General features: G+C 45.2%; 1 protein-coding gene across 1 annotated transcript in view; it reads right to left on the bottom strand.

The window, feature by feature from the left end:
- Positions 1-22,950, bottom strand: part of sox5 (SRY-box transcription factor 5) — a 98,067-nt gene that overhangs the window by 56,042 nt on the left and 19,075 nt on the right. The window contains 1 exon segment of the mRNA XM_080518170.1: positions 20,578-20,800. Coding sequence (XP_080374296.1) covers positions 20,578-20,800 — 223 coding nt within the window.

Here is a 22,950-nt window from a genome sequence, read left to right as displayed (position 1 = left end):
CACACCCCAATCCACCCAAGTCTCTCTCTCCCTTTTCCTTCTTCATTCTCCTCCTCTCAAAACTGAGCCGGGGTCAACATTGAATAAGCAATTATACAAGCACTGGTGGAGTTTGTCTAAGGCTGCCACCATGAACACTGCAGTATTGAGATGGAAGGAAGGAGTAACAGCGAGAGAGGGCGAGGAACCGAAATGTACGTTGACTTTTTGTTGTGAAAAAAAAAGAAAAATAAAAATAAAGTCTGAAGGCGGACAGAGGCAGAAAGAGCATGTTTACATGCGATTTTAAGATTAGTCCATAATCAGATCAAGATGCAGTAGTGGTGTCAACGCTTTAACAAGGTTTACTTAACCGAGTTAAAGTCAAAATCAAACAGGCCGAAAAAGATCTGATGAATTCATCAATATAGTTTTTGACAAATACAACTTAGAAAATCTCTTTAAATGACTACTGTATATGTGTATCGCACAGCTATAGTCCAGTGAAGCTTCTACTACATAATCTGGGTCATACTGTAAGGGTAACAAATTGATGCCATTTTGAGGAGACAACACACCTGCACACAGACTTACACTTTTTTATATATATATTTAAAAAAGGAAAAAAAAAAAAAAAAAGCAAAGTCATAGCCTCAAGCTGTGCCACAAATTGCCTGTCCTCATATTTCACTTAAATCAGCAAGTCTCGTTCTGGTAATGAATACTTACAGTGTGTCTTTTCGGCGCGGCACGTCCCACTTCCCTCCCCAGGTGACCAGCTGTATTCACTCACATCATCAGAAGTGAAATTATAAAGGAGGACACTGAGACTGGCAACCGGGTCATAAGACTACACTAGTGTGAGCATGTGGATGAATGAATGAGTTCAAGCCTTCATGCAGGCTGTTTTGGTTTGCTGGTTTCACAAATGCTTTTTCTGTATTTTTTTTTTTTTTTACAGCATTTAAACTCATAATATAAGTCAATAGCGGTTCACCACAAGGAGCCAGTCTCACCTTGCTATGGGTGAGGGACAGTCTGTCAGGGAAGAGCGATAAGACAATCACACAATTACGTATTTCACCAATTTTCGCCAATGCAGGGGTGTCAAACATAAGGCCAGCGGGCCAAAAACCAGCCCCCATGAGGCTCCAATCCAGCCGGCCAAAAACACCAAACAAATTGCAAACATTTCAAAGGATTTTATTTTATTTTTTTAAACAAATTCCTTAAGGGTAACTGATACAACACAACACTGAGACTAGAGCTGAGAAATCAGTGCCACTGGTGAAAGCTAACAAACTGGAAACACGCATAAGGCATCAACTAAGGGAAAAGATTTCAGGATTTGACTGTACTTTGCACCGGAACGTTTCATTTAAATTGACATTATGTTGGGTCATTTTTGGTAGAAAGTGTTTTGTTTAGCAAAAATATAGACAAGGTAATGTCTATGGCCTGGCCCACTCAAGAGGAACTTGGACTGTATGTCACACCTGAACTAAAATGTGTTTGACACCTCTGCTCTAATGCAAGTTTTAGGACTGCAGAAGGAACTATCCAGAAATACATTTAGGGAGGTGGACAAGGAGAAAATGAAATCTCCACATATATTTGTCAACACCGGACTTGAACTGGATATGTCTTGCTTCAATCTAACCACTTCAACACCAAACCAAGAAAATCTAACATTTTTTGTCATCTTTTGATCCCAGCCCATACAGTAGTGTTTTGTTCTGAGAAAATAGAGGCAAGAAAAAGAAAACAGAGCGGCGCTGATGTTTGAATATTGTGAACGGAGCAAAATTTGTTGGTCGTGCGAGAAATCGGCTGAAAGACCAGATCTTCTGCATTGTGGGGATGTTGAAAGAAACCTCGAAAAAAAAAAAGAAGCAGAATTTGGACTACGACTCCTCACTTATTTACACCCTCTTGATACTGCAGCTTTTGCTTCGCAGTCTGGTTATTCCCCTTCGCACTGACAGCGCCAGCACGCTCCATTACGAAATGATGATGTTGATATTTTGATGATCAATTCATGTCTGGTTGAGCTGGGCCATGTGTCTGGACACATTTTCATCGATTCCTTCTAAAGACAGTCCAATCGTTCCAAAGCGAGGAGGGCCGTGCCAAGATTATGGGCAGTCTCTTTTTAAAAAAAAAAAAGAAAAAAAAAAGAAAAGAAAGAAAAGAGGCTTGAGAGAGGAGAAAGAGATAGAGAAGGAGATGTATCAAAAAGCTTTTTGTCCAAGCCCACCTCGCACCACCACCTCCGCAAGGTTAGCTGCTAAAAGTACCAATTACTGGCTTGTTGTTGGGGAGAACGGCGCTTGGCAACAGTTGCGGCGGTGGCCGGGCCTCTGTGTAAACACTAAAATCCCTCTTCTCCTCCTCCTCTTCCTCCTCCTTCTCACTTTCTAACCCCCTCCCAGTGCTCCCTGTCTCCCACTGAAGCAGAGGATCGCGGCGAGGAAAAAGACAGAGACGGAGAAATCGCGGGAGTGCGGGACGCTCGTTCCCTGATTGGTCTCAGCAATCCGTGGTGACTTTTTCATTCAGAAGCTGCTCCAACTTTCGTTATTAATAAACGCCCGGACCACTACAGGCAAGCTTGGGTGGGGGGTGGGGGGGGGACTCCAGCAAGCGCACACAAATTGAAAGTTTCTGGCACGGGCTCACACACTGAGCAACATGACATCAGCTTCAGAGAGTTATGAGTCTGTTATTCACCTTGTAAAGTAAGTTAGGTTTTTTTTGGGTGAAGCGACAAGGGACATATGGTCCCCTTCCCTCTCCCCCCCTCAAAGTACTGTGACAATCACAGCCGTGCCTCTAAACACATTTTGGAGCGACACACCTGTTATACAGAAAACTGCAAACAGTCACACACGGTATCACTTGCCAAAACACCTGAAGTCTAACTGTGGTGGTGTTTTTTTTTTTTTTTTTTTTGCTTTATTTATTTTAAGTTTTACTTATAAAATGGGACAAATGGATACCCCTCCTCCCATCCATCCCTCGTGTTAATGCCACAAACAGAAAAAAAAAAGAGGAGATTCAATTTAACTCACACAAAACAACAGATGTAGTGGGATTCATGTCAGTTTCATTCTAATATTAGTGGTTTTTGTGAACATATAGCTACGCGTTTCCATTAAATCTGATATTCTAAGAATAGCCCACATAGCACATAAAGTGAAAATTTACAAGGGTGTCAGTCAACAATTTAATAAATTGAAAATCCATTTATCTGAATACAGAGTTCTGCCCTTCACTCCACTGCCTTTCCCTAACAGATGGTGTTGTGGGTGCTTATGTCCAATTTGATTTGAACCAAACCCTCAGCCAATTTTTACACTGGCATGAAATCTCAGCGAGCCAGATCCACACACTGGCAGTCAGAAATAGCAGCGGAGAGGGCGCGACATTGTGAAAGAACGATGAAGGGCAAAATCTGGAGCGACATTCGAGAAAGTCGCAGGAAAACTTTCCTTGTTGTTTCGATTTGCTCGTGCGTTGCTGTTGTTGTTGTTGCTTTTTATTTTTTTTCTCCCTCTTTTCCTTTCCTCCCCTCCTCTGCGTGTTGTTTTTGTGCCGAGCTGGTGAAATTAGCGATGCTATCTTAACGCTGTGTTTTTGCGGGAGACAGAGAAACGTTCCTTTCACACAGAGAGACAGACACGCGCACACACACACACACACACACACACACACACACACACACACACACACACACACACACACACACACACACACACACACACACACACACACACACACACACACACACACACACACACACACACACACACACACACACACACCACCATTTTCCCAATTGCCTCTGTGACCTCCATTATCATTAAATGGTGTTTGATAGCATCTCGACATTTGAATCCGCCGCGGACTAATTCAGCCCGGGCCCCTGATAGCCACTGCCACCGCACCTTATTAGGGACAAGCTATGGGGACCGAACACAGATCCCATTTTCATTTTACTGCCTCATACTTTACAGGCTGAAGAGACCAAGTGTCAAGCCTAGTACTGATAACCACCAAATACTGCCTGCTAATTGCCCGGTTAACAAACAGAGCCTCACGAGAGACGTTTGAATAGATAATAGAAGTTCACACGCAACAATAGGTCATGCTGTATTTAAGACTAAATGAACTCCCTATGGAGGCTGGCAAAAGCTGCTCTCAGAAGCGCTCCTTGTAGATTTTTAGCAATTAGATGATCCAACATGTTGATGTCATCAGTGGTCCATGATGTAATCTAAATTAAACCACGTTGAAACCTAAAATTAGATAGATTTAATCTTTCAAACATCTAAATATGATTTGTATAGCTTAGTGGAGACAGCTGATTGCTATCAATATCCTCTCAATCAACCAACCAGATGAGGGAAATTTAAAGGTGGAAACAGGTAAAAAGTCTACTTGGTTGTACTGAAGCCAGGATGAGGAAAAGGTTGTAAAGTGGAGGCCGGCACTCTTTTAATGCACGCACATCTCTTCCTGTCAAAAGCATCCTGTTAAAGTGGGCCAAGGCGTGTGTGTGTGTGTGTGTGTGCGCGCGCCGTACACAGAAGCTCAGGCTGCTGTAATGGAAAATGACACTTGCAATCTGTCTCGTGGCAATAACCCCTCTTCAGTGCTCTCGTCTCCACTGCACGCACGCACACACACACACACACTTGCGTACGCACGCACACATGCACGCACTCAATGTCTCTGTCACTGCTGCAGCCCCCGGGCCGTCCTTGTCACTGCACAGCTTTATTGCATCACTTTAACGTGACAACAAAAGAAGACATTGTGCATTGGGCCTGCTGTGTATAGAAGGGGAATGGACCCACGCATTAACTATGTTAGAAAAAGATGGAAAGCCTACACACACACACACACACACACACACACACACACACACACACACACACACACACACACACACACACACACACACACACACACACACACACACACACACACACACACACACACACACACACACACAAACACACTCACACAGCAGCATTTTCCCTTGCGAGTCATGACATTTTTCGTCTGCCTGTCAAAGCAATGACAGAGAGACAGACAGAACAGCAAGACACTCCTGACACACTAATGCTGTTTTGCATGTTGGAAGCCTATTCAAACAGCGCTGAGCTGTGACTTTAACCTCCTCTGCGCTCGTGTGTGTACGTATGCGCACGCCTGCCTGTGTCTATGCATGTGAGACTGATGGGTAAGGACTGTTATTTCTGATGCTATCATAGTTTTGGCCCTGCAATGGGCGCTTGATTGACAGTTGGCTTGGCTTTGGAGTGGCTTTGCCTCGCCGGACGGCGGAGGCGGGACCCGCCTATTCCAGTTAACGCAAACGCTGTTGACAAGTGCTCCAACAGACGCGCAAGTACAAGCACACACTTCTCCCTCTGTTTATGTGTCTGTTTGAGTCTTGATATCCGTCTCTGTCTCTTTTTTGTCTTCCCTCGCTATGTGTGAATGTTTGTTCCATCTGTGCGTCGATAGGCTTGAGAAAGAGTGTGTTGTAAAGTCTCAAGAATAGCCCACATTGTCCTGTGTGCTGCTCAAAAGATAGGGCGACAGACATGTGAGAAGCATTAGACCAATGGCAACAACATCCCAAACAGCACAGGAATGCTCTGCTGACTAGCATGTGTGTGTGTGTGTGTGTGTGTGTGTGTGTGTGTGGGTGTGTGTGCGTGTGTGCATGTGTGTGTGTGTGTGTGTGTGTGTGTGTGTGTGTGTGTGTGTGTGTGTGTGTGTGTGTGTGTGTGTGTGTGTGTGTTCTTGTGCGCCTGACCTGTTGGAGCCTTACGAGTCACTGTGCTCCAATTATTTGCTCACGTCTCTCCTTGTAAATCCTTTTCCTACTCACAAGTTTTCCTGGCAAGATCGCATCTTTTTTTGTTTTTTGTTTTTTGTTTTTTGGGCGAAGAAGAAGAAAAAAAATAAAGAAAGTTTGATTGCTTGATGAGATCTGCCTCGTCAATAACGGGTGATGCTGCTGGTTAGGTCACGTTTAGATCACTTAGCCATCTGTGGTGAACAAACAGGAAGAGCAGAACTCACACCAATTAGAGGACAATATCAGAGCTGGGGAGAGAACTTGTTGGATTTCAGTTTATTTACTGAGATTATTTCTTGATATTTTTCTGCTTTCATGTGACAGAGCGAGGGAACGCAGGGGAATGACATGCGTTTAAGGCCCGGCTTGTGGGTTATCGACAGGACTGTGATACTAAGGGCATTTGCACACTTGACTAAGTGACACACAATTTTTGTCTCTGTGTGGTGGGACTTTTACACATTTCAGTCGTCTTTAAGAGAACCATGCAGCTTGGGAGAGTGTTGGCGTTTTCCAGAGTCAAAAACCATAACCCAGAGGATGTCATCATAACGTCATGAGGATTATCTCACCCCTGGCAAAAACTTGCTCAACATTATGAGTAAGCTTATGTTATAAGCTGGAGGTGTGGGGTGTGAAGTTTTATATTAAGGAGGCTGGGAAACGTTTTTCAGTTGTGGAGAGTTAAAGTCAGGACATCTGAACTGCCACAAGTTCTATTTGGACCATTAACTTACAAACATCTCTGTTGGTTTTTTCTCTCTCCATTTTTCACTTAATCATGGCTCTAGTGGTAGTATTTGTGGTTTTATAACTGTCCCGACCAAAGTGTCAATCAAAACCTGCTTGGAGAAAATCCACCGATTTTTGATGATTGTTCTTTCCTTGCACGGTGACTAATTCCTTTCATAAATTCTTTTAGCATGCCCATTTATTCTTTAGTCACAGATTTACGATAATTAGGCTTTAACTCACTTGCAAAGTGCCAAATCAGGAGCTCAAATCTGCAGTCCACACCGATCCACTATGTTCTCAACCCCTAAATTTGATTGGCATATCTAGCAAAACACAGATTAAACCTTCCAATAGACGTATCTGATATTTACAACACTCACAAATGAGCGATTAGGATGGTTATCGAATCAGTCCTGAACATACAGCAGTTCTTTCTTTTTTATTAAATCAATCCTGCGTTAATCTGATCATTCATATCTTCAGCAGATATGATAACATAGCCTCATACACACTGCTTCTTGTGTGTGTCGTTCCCTTCCTAAACATCCCCGCCTGTGTCCCCCTCCTCCTCATCCTCCCTTGCCTTCGACAAGACACCCATGACTCTGTGAGCGGGCTAAATTGTCTTAACGACATTTGGCTCGATGGAGACGGGAGACTACGGTGGGGTATGATAACCTTGGAAGTAACCTTGTTAGCCTAATTCAACAAACCAACAAAAATGGATGAGGAGGGCGTGATCCGCAGTAAACTGGGGCAAAATATAATTTGGTTAGTGAGTTGCGAGGGGCATCGGATCCTGTGTGCGCCTGTGTTTTCACACAGTAAACTGATACAGTGGAAGGGCGGCGGGGATACACAGCCAGCTCAATGTTAGAAAAGTGTGCTGGGTGTGTGTGTCTGTGTGCGTGTGTGTGTGTGTGTGTGTGTGTGTGCATGCACTTTTGGATGTAAGAGTGTGCCAGACGAAACCGACGCGGCCACACAAACAAGTGTCCAGTGTCTTAGCGTGGTCGATTCCTTGAACCACCATCACAAGACTGTCTAGTGTGAAGCTTGCAAACAAACATGAGTACATGAGTTCAAATAGAAAGTGGGAAGGAAAAAAGGGTGTTAGAGAGCGAGAGAGCGACAGAGAGCGAGAGAGAGAGAGAGAGAGAGAGAGAGAGAGAGAGTACACCATGAAAGGGGGACATGCAGATAGATGATAAAAAATTGCCAGCATGAAAAGATGGATGGTTGATTGTAGCTTCCCTCGATAGTTTGTCAATGTGTGTGTCTATGTGTGCATGAAAATGGTTGAGGTACTATGCACACACACACACGCACGCACGCACGCACGCACACACACACACAAGCAAAACACATACAGACGAAGGCTGGAAACTCTAGCAACATCTGAAGGAGCCTCAAATAGCACCGTCACACCACCACTTATACATCACTGATCGTTGATATTCATAGTTAATCATCATTTTACTCACAAATTTCAACAACAAGGATCCACATTCTAAATTTAAGCCACTGCCAGGCAGAAAAGGGCTGTGAGCGAGCGTAGGAGGAGGAGGGGAGGGGCAGTGCCAAAAAAATGATGACGCATGCAGACATTAAACACACACACACACACACACACACACACACACACACACAGACAGACAGATCTTAGATGTATGAGGTGAAAGTTTTAAGAAGCAGTGGCGGGGATGACTATAAAACTCCTGACAGGTGTGTGTGAGTGTGTGTATAAACTTCTGTATGCGCTGGCACGACAGACGTTGCAGGATGGAGGATTTGGAGGATGGAGAGGAACAAGTGAGCGTGAATGGGAAAAGGAGCAAAGCAGAGGGGGTAAAGGTGGAGAGGTAAAACGAATGTGTTGCCTTAGGAATGGAGAGTTTAGTAGAAACACAGCCACAGCCTGAGTGAATATAAACCCGCTTTGATGAAAGTTTACTCACTGAATACACACTCAAATCTGTTATTGTCAATTAAGGAAAACGTGTTATGATGTTGTATCCAATAAATACAAAATTGGAAACAGGTTTTAAAACATGTCAAAGTTGTTTCCTTCAAATGGCCTCAGACTTTTGGAAAAAAAAAGTTACTAGTTAATTCATCTGGCTTCATGAATAAAAGAAAACTGAAGGCCGTTTGAGGTTGTTTTCTTTTTTTTTTTTTTAATGTCAACTCTTTTTCTTTTGGGAATAATATTAGAAACACTGTTTCCTTCTGGAGAGGAGGTTCTATTCACTGAGCTGCAACACTGTAGATGAGCTAATCAAGCATTCATTTTGTACGAAACAGTGAAAAATGCTGGTTCCCAACTCTTCAGTCCCCTCAGGTTATCTCCAAGAAAAGTTGTAAACCTCTTACAGTTTCTGATTTGCCGGCCCGACCACTCCCAGGGAGAGAGAGAGGTACATTTAACAAGGTGATGTCCTGCGGATCTAACTGCTCTTTAGAAACAACAGCTTTAAAGGGTCTGAAACCATGGATTGGATAAGCTAAGATACAAACACATGATGCTGGTGGGGTTGAGAATAAGGAGAGAAGGCGGATTTAACTGATTTCCCTTTTCATTGGGTTGAGCTGGCACTTATCCCATCAAACCTTTGATCAAATCATGTTGCAAATCAATGCACAGCTTGCAAAGTTATCATATTTAGGGTTTCATGCCGTTATGCCTCCAAGTACAAATAATGTAATCTGGAAAATATGAGCATAGCTTTACAATTATAACGGCATCAACAATTTGTTGTCCATAAAGTGAGACGTGGGGTTTTTCTAACTGCAGCGTCCTTGAGTATAATGTAGGTTTAAATCGTAGTGAGGATAACGTCATCATAACTATATCAGTGAGCTGATTAGAAGCCTCCATAATGAGTAGACTGACTTTGATTTAGAAATCCATAATGCTCCTGAATTATTAAAATATATGAGCATTGGCTACAGCGCAACAATAGTGTATGTGGTATTGTGTCATATCGTTACCGACTTTTATACTCAGTGACGGTGATGTTTTGGAAAGGCTACAGAAACACACACCTGGGTTAGAGACAGGACTGGCATACAACAGCTGATTTGCTTTGTCAGTATTACAATGAGCCAAGAGGTGGGCCAAGTGTTCGCGCGCGCGTACGCGTGCACTTCATCCCCTGTGTGTGCGTGCACGTCTGAACGTGTGTGTTGTTTTGTGTGAGTTTGTGCGTAGGTGACAACTCCAGCCCCGAACTGACTGGCATCTGGCGGTGGCAGTTGTTTTAACAGCTGAGCTGACAGCATTAATCCGAACGCACCCAAATCAAAAGGAGACAACACCTGTTCACTGCTCCTGAGCCCAGCCGAGGAAGAGATGAGGGAGGGAGGGATGGAGGGATGGAGGGAGGGAGGGAGGGAGGGGGGGGGGAGCAGAGAGATACAGAGCAAAGTATGAATGGAGGCAGGATGTGAAAGAGATGGAGGGGGAGTGATTAGAAGCAGGTGGAGAGAGTGATGGGGACAAAGGGAGGTAGGAGAAGGATGATGGTGATAAGGTGGCAAAGAAGAAAAATATAGCAATGGAAAGCAAGTAGTGGGGAGCGGGTAAGAAAGATATGAGAGGAGGGGGAGTGAGGTACCCCACAAAAAAATTAAAAAGAGAGGATGGGAAGAAGACGATGAGAGTGGGCACGCTGCCAGGCAACACACACACACCAGCAGTCTTTCCCTTGAGCGAAGCGGAAGGGGGCAGTGGGCCAAACCAGTAGGGAGGGGTAAAAAGGAGGGAAGGGACAGGGGGGGGGGTGAATGGAGGGATGGAGTGATCCCACAGGGAAAGAGAGAAAGAGAGAGAGGGATGGGGAGATGGCTGGAAAAAAAGGAAGGGTGGGGTTGCGATGGGTATGCTGGCGATCTTTCCAGAAGAGCATCGTAGCTTCGGCATAAGTGGCTAGTGATGACCGCTCAGCTTGCCAAGCAGCCGCAAAGGAAAAGAATGCAGCCGGGGCGGGAGGGGGGGGGGGGTGGAGTGAAGAGAGAGGAGCGCTGGAGATGCTTGTCTCCCAACATCTGGCTCAAATATGGCGGGGGTCACGCTGTGGGCTCAGGTCGTGACCCCCTGAGGCTGACAACACAGACACCACCACTTCATCAGTGGGATCCGCCCTCTGACCAGCCGGCCAGGGGTTAATTAATAAAGACCCTGTGGCTTCAAAGACTGACACACTGAGAGGCTGATGGACTGGATGAGTGACTGGCTGCCTGGCTGACTGAACACATGTACTACCAGCAGAAAGGCACGCCGTGTGGTTAACGTAGGAATCACTTCATTGTCCGATGACAGCCCTGAAATGCCGGCTGACTTGTTGCTCTCGCTGGGACTTCAGTGCTGAACCGTGCACTGTGCGTGTACCACCTTGATGTCGGTCGCGTAAGACGGAGCAGAATCGGTCGGAGCAGAATAGTGGGCGGAAATTACGTGGCGCATTGGCACGGGTCCAGTCTGAAATGCGTGATGCATCATGGGAAGCCGTGACTCCTCGGTCAGGTCAGACGGCATGGTATGTTTGTCATCGTGTGCAGAGTGGCGAGCTGTGCTTTCATTCCTGCGTGTCGCAGGCAATCGAGCAGGAGCTGTGCAGCAGCACACAAACACACACATACATGCATACACCGGTCCCACGCCTCCAAACGAGGCTGTTAAAGCCCCTTTACACCCATGTCAGGCCTTAAATCCTGCCCTGGACGCTGCTGACATGGGCGAGAGGAGACTACAGCTTCTGGTGCTTTCACATGTGCACTGAGCTGAGATGTAAAATTGCACTAAGCAGATTGTGCTACTTTGTGGACAAGCCTACATGGATTATGTAGGAAAACTGGAGTGTCGTGGCTTTTACACATATATTAACATGCAATATGTGGCGTTTAAGACAGATACAGATTTCCCCATATATGAATATGTATATATATATATATATATATACAGTACATGAAGACGGTATACACAGTTAAGTGCAGTGAAAAAACAGCCACTGCTAATAAGCTCTATCACACAGCTTACTTACAGTCTATTTAAAGTACATTATAGCCTACAGGAAGCTTACGTGCCGCCATGAAGGTGCCATGGAAGTGTAGACGTGCACCTGCAGTGCAGGACCTGTATATAGGTCACACAAACCAACACAAATTGATGCATTCACATGCTTTACTAGAACTGCATATATGCATCATAAAGGGGGGAAAGTTAATCTCGATTTTATGTGGGGATGCCAAGAAATTTGAGTACGATCAGCTTGCCATGGCATGCCTCATATCAAAGTTTTATGCCTTATCAGTTTGATTTGCTCCTGATTTACAAATTCAGAAAGTGTCACTTTAAAGTAAAAACATTTTTCTATGAGCAGTGAGCAGTAAATATTATATTTTTGATATATATTCTCTTAAATCCCAATAAATGCATGGAAACTAATGTTACTGATCACAGTCTGCAAAAATAGATAATTACTTTAAGTAGGAGCAGAGAAGGTCGACTGAATATGCACAAATGTGAAATCTTCATTAACGTCTATGTGTTACAGAGTATAAGTTTTACTTTAGGAAATGAACAACTACTTCCAAAACAACTTGATTCCCTCTAATAAACACCAACTAACGGATTTTCTTCACAGGGACATCCGTGGAAATGTACGAGCTCGTACACAATAAAAACATATGTGGGATTACAAGTTACAACTCGTGAACAACTTCCACCAAATTTACGCATTATTCAAAGTAAACTCCAAATTGCCTACACACACACACACACACACACACACACACACACACACACACACACACACACACACACACACACACACACACACACACACACACACACACACACACACACACACACAAATTTGCATGTTAATGGAAATGTCTGGAAACCTTGCAGCAAAGTGATACCTTTTTATATTTTGTCATGGCACGGTGTCAAGATGAGAAATCAAGCATCCCATTCCAAAATGTGAGATCCACCTACTCACTAAGTAACTGCTGGTGTGTCAGTAAACTACTTAATGGAAGATAACTTCACGATTCCTCTCGCGGAGTGAAAACACTTCTCGGGTGCCACCGTTTGGCCTTTTGAAACCCGGTTGAACTCAGCACACTGTCAGTCAGTCTTCTCGGCTTGTTTGAGTGCTTCAAAGTTTTTTTTTAAATTTTTTTTTTTTTAATTTCACTGCATTTCATATCCTTTCCGATTAAAAGAAATCGGGGGACAAATGAAAGTTGGCGCACTCTGCTCAAAACTCATTAATCTTGCGGCCATTTCACAGCATAAAAACATTCCTGTGACTCTCCATGGGAATGGGAGAAAAGACAGAGAAAGAGGGGGAAAAAATAGCAGAAAAGGAGGAAAAACAATGAGCGGGTGTGCAAATGAAGGGAGTTTATGAGGAAAGCTGAATAGATAAATCATGGATTCCACTGATTTGGTCATGGGACATGATGCTTAATGAAAGTGAATGGGTGGGTGCCAAAACACTGGGGCCTGTCTAATATCTGTGAGGCGGTGACAGGAGGTCTTTATTTGGGAATGCCTGACTCTCACAAATGCGCAAGAACACACCGAGAGCTGCAATCGTGTTCATAGAAGAAAACGTAGTATAACCTCCAGAAGTCTTGACTCGTGCACAGAGACATGGCGTGCACGTATTGGACACTGTACTGCAGGACGGTGAGTAGGTCACGACAGCTCAGCTATGGAAGCTCCGGCTGATTCATGAACCTTCAGCCTTTGTCCTTAACTTAATGCCGTGCCGGGGGGGCGCGCGCGCACACACACACACACACACACACACACACACACACACACACACACACACACACACACACACACACACACACACACACACACACACACACACACACACACACACCTTCAGGAAAACCACAGGACCCTCTCTCTTCTGTCTAAGCCCCTTTATGCTCATGTATTGGACAAAAGATGGGGCACTGATTTTCCCTAAACACACACACACACACACACACACACACACACACACACACACACACACACACACACACACACACACACACACACACACACACACACACACACACACACACACACACACACACACACACGCATGCACACAGACACGCACACACACACGCACGCCATTCATCTCCTTAATATCGCTCATCTGGAATGGGAAGAATGGTAGAAAAGGAGTTTCATCCCCTCCGATTGTCTCGCGCAAGGCTGGACAGAGAAAGCAACGTTGAAAAGCAGACGCAAAACAATTCAATAAGAAAAGTGACTTGAATGTGCCTTTCATCAAGCCAACAATGGCACAACCCCACAATGAGACTCAGGTTCACCCCATGACGTTGCCTGTTTCTCATGCTACAAAAAGAGAGTGGGGAAAAAAAAAGCGAATTGACTTGATTTGAATTGTGAGCCATGTCCATGATGATTTTTCTCCTACCCCCCCCAAATCCTGTTGACAACAAACACTGTGAAGTTAACTGACACAATGACACCCGGATAACTGGAAAGAATGGTAAATAAAAAGCTCTTTGCCCACCTTAAAGTAAGTTTTATCTCAGTAAAAGGTAAAAAAGTCTTTTTCCAAAAACTTTCAGATCTTTCAAAGCAAATACTGAAGGCTTTTTCCTCATCTGCTAGGTCACACAATCAGTGGCGAAGGATAGAAAAACAACACTCGGAGTACAGATCTGCTCAGAAAAAAGGTTCAAGGTAGAGTTGGTCTCATATGCATGGTGTCAGCTTCGCTTTAGCGAAGGCTGACCATGTATTTAGAGCTCTTTAATTGGCCAACGCGAGGACAAACCTTGCTTTTTCTTGCTTCCATTCAACTTTCTCTCTCGCGTTTAAAAAAAAACAAAAACAAAAAAAACAACGGCACAAAAACCTTCCCCCTCTTTTTATTTCACTTGCCTTCTTTTTTTCCCCCAATGTGAGGAGAATAATTGCGACAAACAATAGCTGTGAGAGTCCTGCTGCACTTCATGTTAATTTATACAACTAACTAATTACCGACAGAGGGTGGAAATGACATAAAGGCGTTCGCCCGCTCCCACGCTAGGGATGCGAACCTGCTGCCGCCGTGTGCACGCGCATGTGTGTGTGTGAGTGCACATGCTTCTTTGAAAATGTGTGTGTTTCCCTCAGGCGTCGGTGCTTGGAAATCAGAGGTTCATGTGATGACTTGCAAAGATTGCATGAGCCATTGTTGACGGGTATAGTGTGTGTGCATCTGCGTGTGTGTGTGTGTGTGTGTGTGTGTGTGTGTGTGTGTGTGTGTGTGTGTGTGTGTGTGTGTGTGTGTGTGTTAGGCATAACCCCCCAGATAGCTGAGGAGAAGAAGGATTAAGCAAAGTGACGAGAAGGAGGGGGTTGTGTGGACTGATGGACGGATGAACTAGAGACTCGCCTCGATCCCTCCACTTCTCCCGGCTCTTTTTCTCCCCCCCCCTTCCCTTTCATTCTCTCTCTTCTTCTTGGCAGAATGTATCCGCCCTTTCCATTGTCACCCATTGGAGTGTACGGAGGCGTGAGGGAGCTCCGGCCACTGTGTACTTGTGTGGCACAATGGCCTCGCCTAAGTGCTGTCCTATAAAATGCCTCAGTGCTCTCTAAAAGCAAGCCCTGGGTTCCCTCCATGCCTTGAAAATAGATGAAGTGCTGTGTGTGCATGCGTGAGCATGTGTCCGCGAGTGTGTGTTGTGTCACATCTGTCACCGAGTTGGCGTTTTCCGTATGGAAACCGGCGACTCGGAGCGGCGGCCACAATCGGCCGTAAAACACCATTTTGACTGACCTTAAGGTTGCTGGCCATTGGCCATAAACTTGCTCGCAGTCTTGTGATCGTACGTGCGCGTGTGTGTCCCTTGTTGCCCTGCACGTGTGTCCAAATCAAGGCCATAAAGTATAGTGTCAAGAGGTCTGACCCCGAAGCGGCACCTCAGCGCTGTGAAACAAGAACACTGACATTTGTTGACCCCATCATTGTGAACCAAGGACTCACAATCAAGCTCAGTGCAGAGTTATTGCTTGTGGTGTCACTCTCTGCAATAGCAATCATTTTGTGGACATTTTCTTATGGACTTTTGATTCAGCGTGCAAGCAACTGAATTAGCTCAATTAAGATATAACAGATGCTGGATCAATAAACAAATGTGTCTGGTGTTTATATTCAACGCAAAGTTGGTACTCAGATCGTGAAAAGTCACATTTGGATTCATAAAAAGCTTTAAAGAATTTACATTATGTATTTTTTTTTTTTGTAGCAAGTAAGCAGAATGTAGAAAAAAAGAAGTGTCATTCCTTTAAAAACATTGCTGATTATTCTGAGCTGCAAATTCATGCAACAATCGATGAAGCTGCGCGGAACTGACACCCTGTCACCACAACAATGGCGGACCTGTTGAAACAATTGTGTTTCTGCCTCCTCAGATGTGGCACCAGCATCCCCAGAAGGGTCTCCAACTGTCCCGCAGACATCTGGTGTTATGCCACGTTCTGCTGTGCTAAACCCTCGGCTCCTGCACGAGGCGGCAGAACACCCTGTCGGAGGAGGAGGGCTGGTGCAAATCTATTCAAACCTCTGACTGAACATTTGTTGCGAATCCACATCGCTGCCGGTGTGAGTGGTTCTGATGTGAAGGTTTTCAATTTGACTGGTTTATCGTTCGTCTTTGCCTCGTTGCACAAAGAGATTTGCAACATCTGAAAACTTTAAAGCCACTGTCAAACGCGCATGGAAGACAGCGCATTAACATTCGCCTGGGTTTATCCGGTTAAAAACATGAACCGCAGGCGCATTCGAACACGACGGTAGGCAAGAACCCTTTGTTTATCCCTGGTTACAGCTGAGGCTAAACTAAAAAGAAGAAAACATCAAATGTCCCAGCGGCCGCAGAGCCCCGGTGACGGGTAGCTGGAACTGGGTAGCAGAGGGTCAACAGAAGGGTCCAGCGATGGAGCTCAGCTGGCACTTAATGTGCGAGCCACTTACAGTCAAAGCTGCCATGTAGCGAGACGAAGAGAGGAGAGGAGACGGAGGGAGAAGAGGAGGAATGAGGCTGAGTGTCTGGTGAAAGTCCAGGGCAGGGGAGGCACCACTCCAGGGGACAAGAGGAACATCTGTGCCCCATTTAGTGATGTTTCGCCTCTTTTTAATGCCTTTCATTTTTCTTCTTTATTGGTCGCTCTAGCCATCTATCTATTTATCTAGCTAGCTATCTATCCATCCATCCATCCATCCATCCATCCATCCATCCATCCATCCATCCATCATTCCTCAGGCCTCTTCCCACAGCTGTGCTAACAGATTATCACTGGGCCTTGCTCTGAGGCTTAGAGGTCACAAGGGGTTAAATGGCTCCTCCAAGGGAACTGCCCAGGTGTGTGTGTGCGCATGCACAAGCGTCTGTTTGGCTGTGCAGGTGTGTGTGTGTGTGTGTGTGTTTGCCGTCTCTCCTGGGTTTCAGCGCCGGCTCTCCTCTCGACCCCGCGCCTCCCGCGACGCCCTGCACTCTGCTCTCATTATTCCCACCTAATGACACACACACGCACTCCAGCACGAGCCGTTCGCCCGGCGGCCTCTTGCCTCAACCCCTGCACACGCCGGAAACAAGGCACGCCGGCGGTGTCATGGCATTCTTATCTCCTCCCCGTCGCTCCTGAAGAATTTATTAAAGACAGTAACTAATGCTGCGCGCGTGTGTGTGTGTGTGTGTGTGTGTGTGTGTGTGGGGGGGTTCACATATATATATGCACCGGTGTTTGTCTGAGAGTGAGTGTGTATCTCCCGGGTAGCAGGTGGCCGGTGGAGTGAGACAGGAGATGAATGGAGAGAGCAGGAGAGCGCTGGAGCACGGTTGGACCAGGCCATGGGGGACAGCAAGGCTAGTCATTTATTAGAGGCCAACACACACACACACACACACACACACACACACACACACACACACACACACACACACACACACACACACACACACACACACACACACACACACACACACACACACATACACACATACACACACACACACACACACACACACACACACACCCACATACACCTTACACCAAATGCAATTCTACTTCTAACACATGCGCACACAGTCTGTCACAAATACATATGCAAATACACACACACACCTCACACACACACAGGCATACTTGCTCCCAGAGGCTTTAACAGCACACACATACAAACACTGACCCAGTATATACCACTCTCCATTCATCTAGTCTAAGTAGAACAACAGTAGCCACAGAGGCAAAACTAAATCTTTCAAACTTAGGGCGTACTCAGTGTGTGTGACCGCCAATGCGTGTGTGACGCCTCGCTCACGGCCTGCCTTCCAGAAGTCGCCCCCTCTTTCTCTTTCGAGATGTTTATCGTTTTCTGACCCATTTCGTGTCTTTGGCCCCTTGTTCACATCCCTCCTGGTGTTAATGTTCCTCCACAATGTGTGTGTGTACGGCTGTGTGTGTGTGTGTGTGTGTGTGTGTGTGTATCATTGATCCAGCTGGAAGCAGCGCGCAAGCTTGTGTGTGTAAGAGAGAGAGGGAGACAGAGAGAGCCGTAATATTCCAGGCCTTTCATAATGATTAAAGCCTTCATTAAATTTTCATCCCAACCTGCTGTTTGCTGCTAATGGCCTTTGTGAGCCACACAGCCAAACAATAGCTAGCCGGGCACAGAAAAGGGATTTCTATCTCGCGTTCAATACTGCCCCCTCATCGTTTCTCTCCCCCTCCTCTCCATTTCCCTCTGCCTCTCTTCATCTTTTCTCAGCTTCCCTTTTCTTCCTATACTCTTTTCTTTCTTCCTTTCTCTTTGGCTTGGCCTGGGTTTTGTGTGTGTGTGTGTGTGTGTCTGTGTGTGTGTGTGTGTGTGTGTGTGTGTGTGTGTGTGTGTGTGTGTGTGTGTGTGTGTGTGTGTGTGTGTGTGCGTACGTGCGTGTGTGTCTGTGCTGGGTCTGGAGGCGCTGGGGCCCTTTGTTCACGCGTTTCATTTAAACGTAGGGCAGATAATGCTCCGGGTTGGTTTGGATGCTGCACCACTGTGGCACTGTACTAATGGGGTCTGCGAAGACACCACTCTTTCTCTCCTTCACTTCACTTTCCTTCACCTTCAGTAGTCTCTCTCTCTCGCTCTCTGTCTCTCTCTCACTCGCTCACTCTGCACTAGCTGACTCATAAAGATCCATTATTGTTGCTTTTTTTTTTTTTTCCTGTGCATCCAGTTCATGAGGTCCAGTGAAGCAGCGAACAACCCAAAACACACCTCAATTACAGCTCAGTTCGACAGTCCCGTTTTTTTTTTTTTCCCCTTTCTTTTTTTGGTAAAAATGTGCCACAACAGGCCTCTCTATCGACTGGAATAAAAACAAGCAGACGGTGAGAGCTGACCGGCAGCCTCGGCCGCTTTGAAAACCTCACAGAAAAGCCTGGAAAATAAGGTTAGCACATCGCAGCTTGAAATGAAAGACTGTTGATGTACTGGGGAGGGGGGGGAACACAAACGCAGACAACACACTTATAGTTAAAAGCAAACTCACAGTGCCTTGCACTGCTGGGCTGTTCTTTCACCTTTCTGGGCACGGCGTCGTTTGGGCTGCATGTTCAGCTATGTTTGAATACGAGGCTTTGTGCGCAGCAGCCGAACACTTAGAAGCAACAGTTACCGTGTTGACGTGTTTCGAGGCGTTTTGATAAAGCGGCTGCTTTAGAAGATTTTCACAGGCCCGCTTGGTTGTGAAAAACTGAGACTTGACCTGAGACCGAAGTTGGATCAGGTCCCCTTAAGGGTAAGTCTAACCTTCGGTCGGTTGGCTCGGGTCTTGTTTTACTGTGAAAGTGAAGGTTTTGGCAGCAGTGAGAGCTGGCACCAATGGTGAAAGTTAGCAGGAAAGCTGTTGATGTAGCAGAAAATGTTCAGTTTAAGACACAGTGTTTAAGAAATACATAACAATTAGGCTAAGAATAAGAGAATAAAGGAGTTTCTTAATCATGAAAACGTGTTTTCAATATATTCTTCGGGTTTATTGAGGATCACAGTTTGTACTTTGGCTCTCTTGAGCTTTTTTTTTAAAGAAATACCACATACAGTCTGTGCTCAGCTGTCCTGGAGCAAATCACTAGATCCCAAGCAGTGTTGAACTTTTTTTTTTTTTTTTTTTTCAAACCGATATCTACATCACTGAGAAGCAGACAAAAGCTATTCCCACCGATAAAGCGAGTGTTATTTATACTATCCCATCTTCCCAAAGGAGATGGACACCTGTTGGTGATATCCGTGTCACATTATCACTATTACATGCATTTCATAGCGACTTAAGCCCCCATTTATCTGCCCAGTGGAAATTAACAGTAGCCAAGGGCTAATTTTATCTCTTCTCCTGACTCCAACTGCTAGCCCAAGGCTGAATTTGAGAATGAAATGTGGGGGCTAATCGGGCTAAGCTATGTGGGCCGTGGGCAACAGTCTGGTCTGGTTTCCTCAACACTGTGTGAGTTCTTCGTCTGCGGGCTCCACGGTGCATTATCCAGAATGTCTTGGAACGGGATGGGAAGGGGCGTTATTTCTCAGTGAGTATATTCAGATATATGGCGTTTAATTGTGATTGTTCATAAACTCAATTATCATCTCCGCCTGCACGCGCACTCGAATACACGCCACATGCAAACGCGCACGTCTCGTTTGTCAGGTTGTGATAAATATGTAATGCGTTGTGTACAACAGGCCCAAGCAGCTGATGCTGTCTGTCTGTAATACTGGAGAGAGAAAAAAAAAAACACGCTTGCCTAAATTCAAATGTGTGTGGGATCACAGCAGAGGGACAGAAAAAAAACAGGCAGGAGGACAGAAGAGTGGTGAAAGGACAGCAGAGTGGAATAAGAAAAGCGGCACGGGGCCAGGGAGACGGGGAGAGAGTTGCAGATCACACATCTGGCTGCACAAGAGTCCCCTTTCATCACTGACCTTCTGGCTCGTTTTTGATCAGCTCCTCCATCTTGCGCTGCTTCAGTGTGTCCACGACGTCTGCCAGGCTGCCCTTGCGCCTCTCGGGGGTGCCCAGGGCGCCCGTGGTCGAGCCCCCGTCGCTGCAGGGCCGCCCCCCTCCTCCGCCTTCCTCTTTGCCTGGTGAGGTAGCATTGTGCTGAGGGTAAGGGCTCAGTGAGCTCCCCTTAGTGCCGTCCAGCTCCTGGAAAAGGGATAAAAGAGGTAGAAAGAGAGGGGAAATAGATGAGTTTTGAAAAACAAAAAAAAATCACCTCAACAGGAAAGCATTGATAAACAAACTGCAAAAGAATATTTAGAGGAGAATAAGAAAATTCTGGCAAAAGCCCCACTCATTATTTAAATCCTTCGTTCTTTACTCTCGTCGCTTTATTCTCCCCATCTCTCCTTCTTACAGTCCAATGCAACAACTTTCATCCCCGGCCAGTTATCTCAAGTTAGGGCATACTTTCTCTTCTTCTTTCTCTCTCGCATCCTCTGGAATCTGCATTTGACTGACTTGGAGGTACTTGACAGAACGCGCACATGAAACAACAGTAAAAGACTCCGCACACTCTTAAGTGTCACGCTAACTCTTCATTACAAAGCCTTCGATGGCTCCCTTTGAGTGACGTCCAACGCTACAGTGCCACATCCCAGGCCCAAGTTTCAGAGCGGCTTTTACTTTTGTCTTAAGATTCATGACAATTAATGCTGAGGAGGCAACTCCATCAAACACATAGAAATCACCAAAAAAAAAAAAAATCAGCCCTTTTCAGAACACAAAGCTCTGGAGCTATGTCAAGTCATTTCCATAAACTTGCAAAAAGACTAAAAGGGGGAAAAAAAAGAAAAATAAATTCATGACAGACAAAACAACAATCAGCATGACAGCAAAAAAAATATAACGTATACAGCTCTGTAAAGCTCCCTGCCAAGCTGTCATAACGAATAATTATCCTGCTGTCTGGTGTCTAAAGTTTACAGGCTGTAACATGTTCAGTTTAATGACCTTTAGAGTTTAAAAAAAAAAAGATAATTTATTGGAAAAATGTAAGATTTGCTGACATGCTCACATTTAAGTCATTTTTTGTGGTGAATAAAGTCATTCTTCACTCATCACAGTCTTTAGGTTCCATTTGATTATTGTGACTTCACATGGATTTACTGTATGAACAGGTGTAGAGTTTTGGCCAGAAACTGCATGGTATGTAAAACTCAAGTGGTTTTCATCATTCAAAGCTGAAGGAAACTCCTATTTATTTAATACCGTGGCCCACATGTCCACTTCTCTCATCTAGTTTTTGTAATTTGACACCAGGCTCTTCATCTTACTGACTGTGTCACCTCATGTTTTACTTTAGCTGTCTATTTAGCGTTGTAAAATTAAACCCGAGACAGAAATTACCCCCCAAAGAATAAAAAAAATCCTTGTAGTGATTCTTTGCCGTTAAAAGAATTAAGAAAACCAGAAATGTAACGACGGACTCCATGACACCCGCTGAAAGGTGAGTAACTTTTAGCGTCTTAATCCTCAACCAAATAAAACCTGTGTTTGTTTCTTCAGCCGTCATTGTGGACTTAATACTGGCTCAGCCCAATTAACAGTGACACTGAGAGGGAGAACGCCGTTACCTGCTGGAGGGAAACGCGCAAACATGATCTCTTTGTCACAAAGGCGTGCGGTAACGAGCGCACGTCCCGTATGGAATGCTCTAAACGGCAGACCCGTACCGGCACGTGCGGACCGCTCCCGCTTGAACTCTCGCTCAGGTTGCGGCGAGGCGCTCGCCGCCGTGTCGTTTAATTACAGAATGAAATGAGTCAGTCAGTCAATCGGCCCGAGCAGTCTGTCAGCTCAGCTCTTTGCAGACAGGAGGGTCAACGGTCCGCGGGGTTAATCTTTGGCTAATCTCACCACAGTATGGGGCATGCCACCTGGGAAGGCGGCACACATGTACAGTAACTCTGTTTGTCTAAGTGTGGGCGTGCAAGTGTGAGACACCGGGGGGGGGGGCAGAGAGACGACAGTGCATTATAGCTATATTAATGACATTATGGAGCATTAAGGCGGAGATGGTTTTCTAATTATTAACTCGCAGGCTGCTGGTGGAAGTGGAACTTAAGACTGAGATCACAGTCCACAATGAGGTCATTCAGGCACAGATCGCTACAGATACTATTCTTAATTTTTCTATAAGTAGAGAAAGAAAGAAAGAAAAAAAAGAAGAAGAAGAAGAAGAAGAAAAAAAACAACCTCCTCAAAACAAAGTCTCATGTAATTCCTCTGTAATCTATTAGAAAAGATAAAGCCAGGCAGAGGTTTTCAGTATTGATAAAGCTCTTCATTGTCAG

This window comes from Blennius ocellaris, assembly GCF_963422515.1.
Source record: "Blennius ocellaris genome assembly, chromosome: 22".
Classification (NCBI taxonomy): Eukaryota; Metazoa; Chordata; class Actinopteri; order Blenniiformes; family Blenniidae; genus Blennius; species Blennius ocellaris.
The sequence above is the reverse complement of the archived record's forward strand: the minus strand, read 5'-3'. Positions and strand labels throughout refer to the sequence as shown.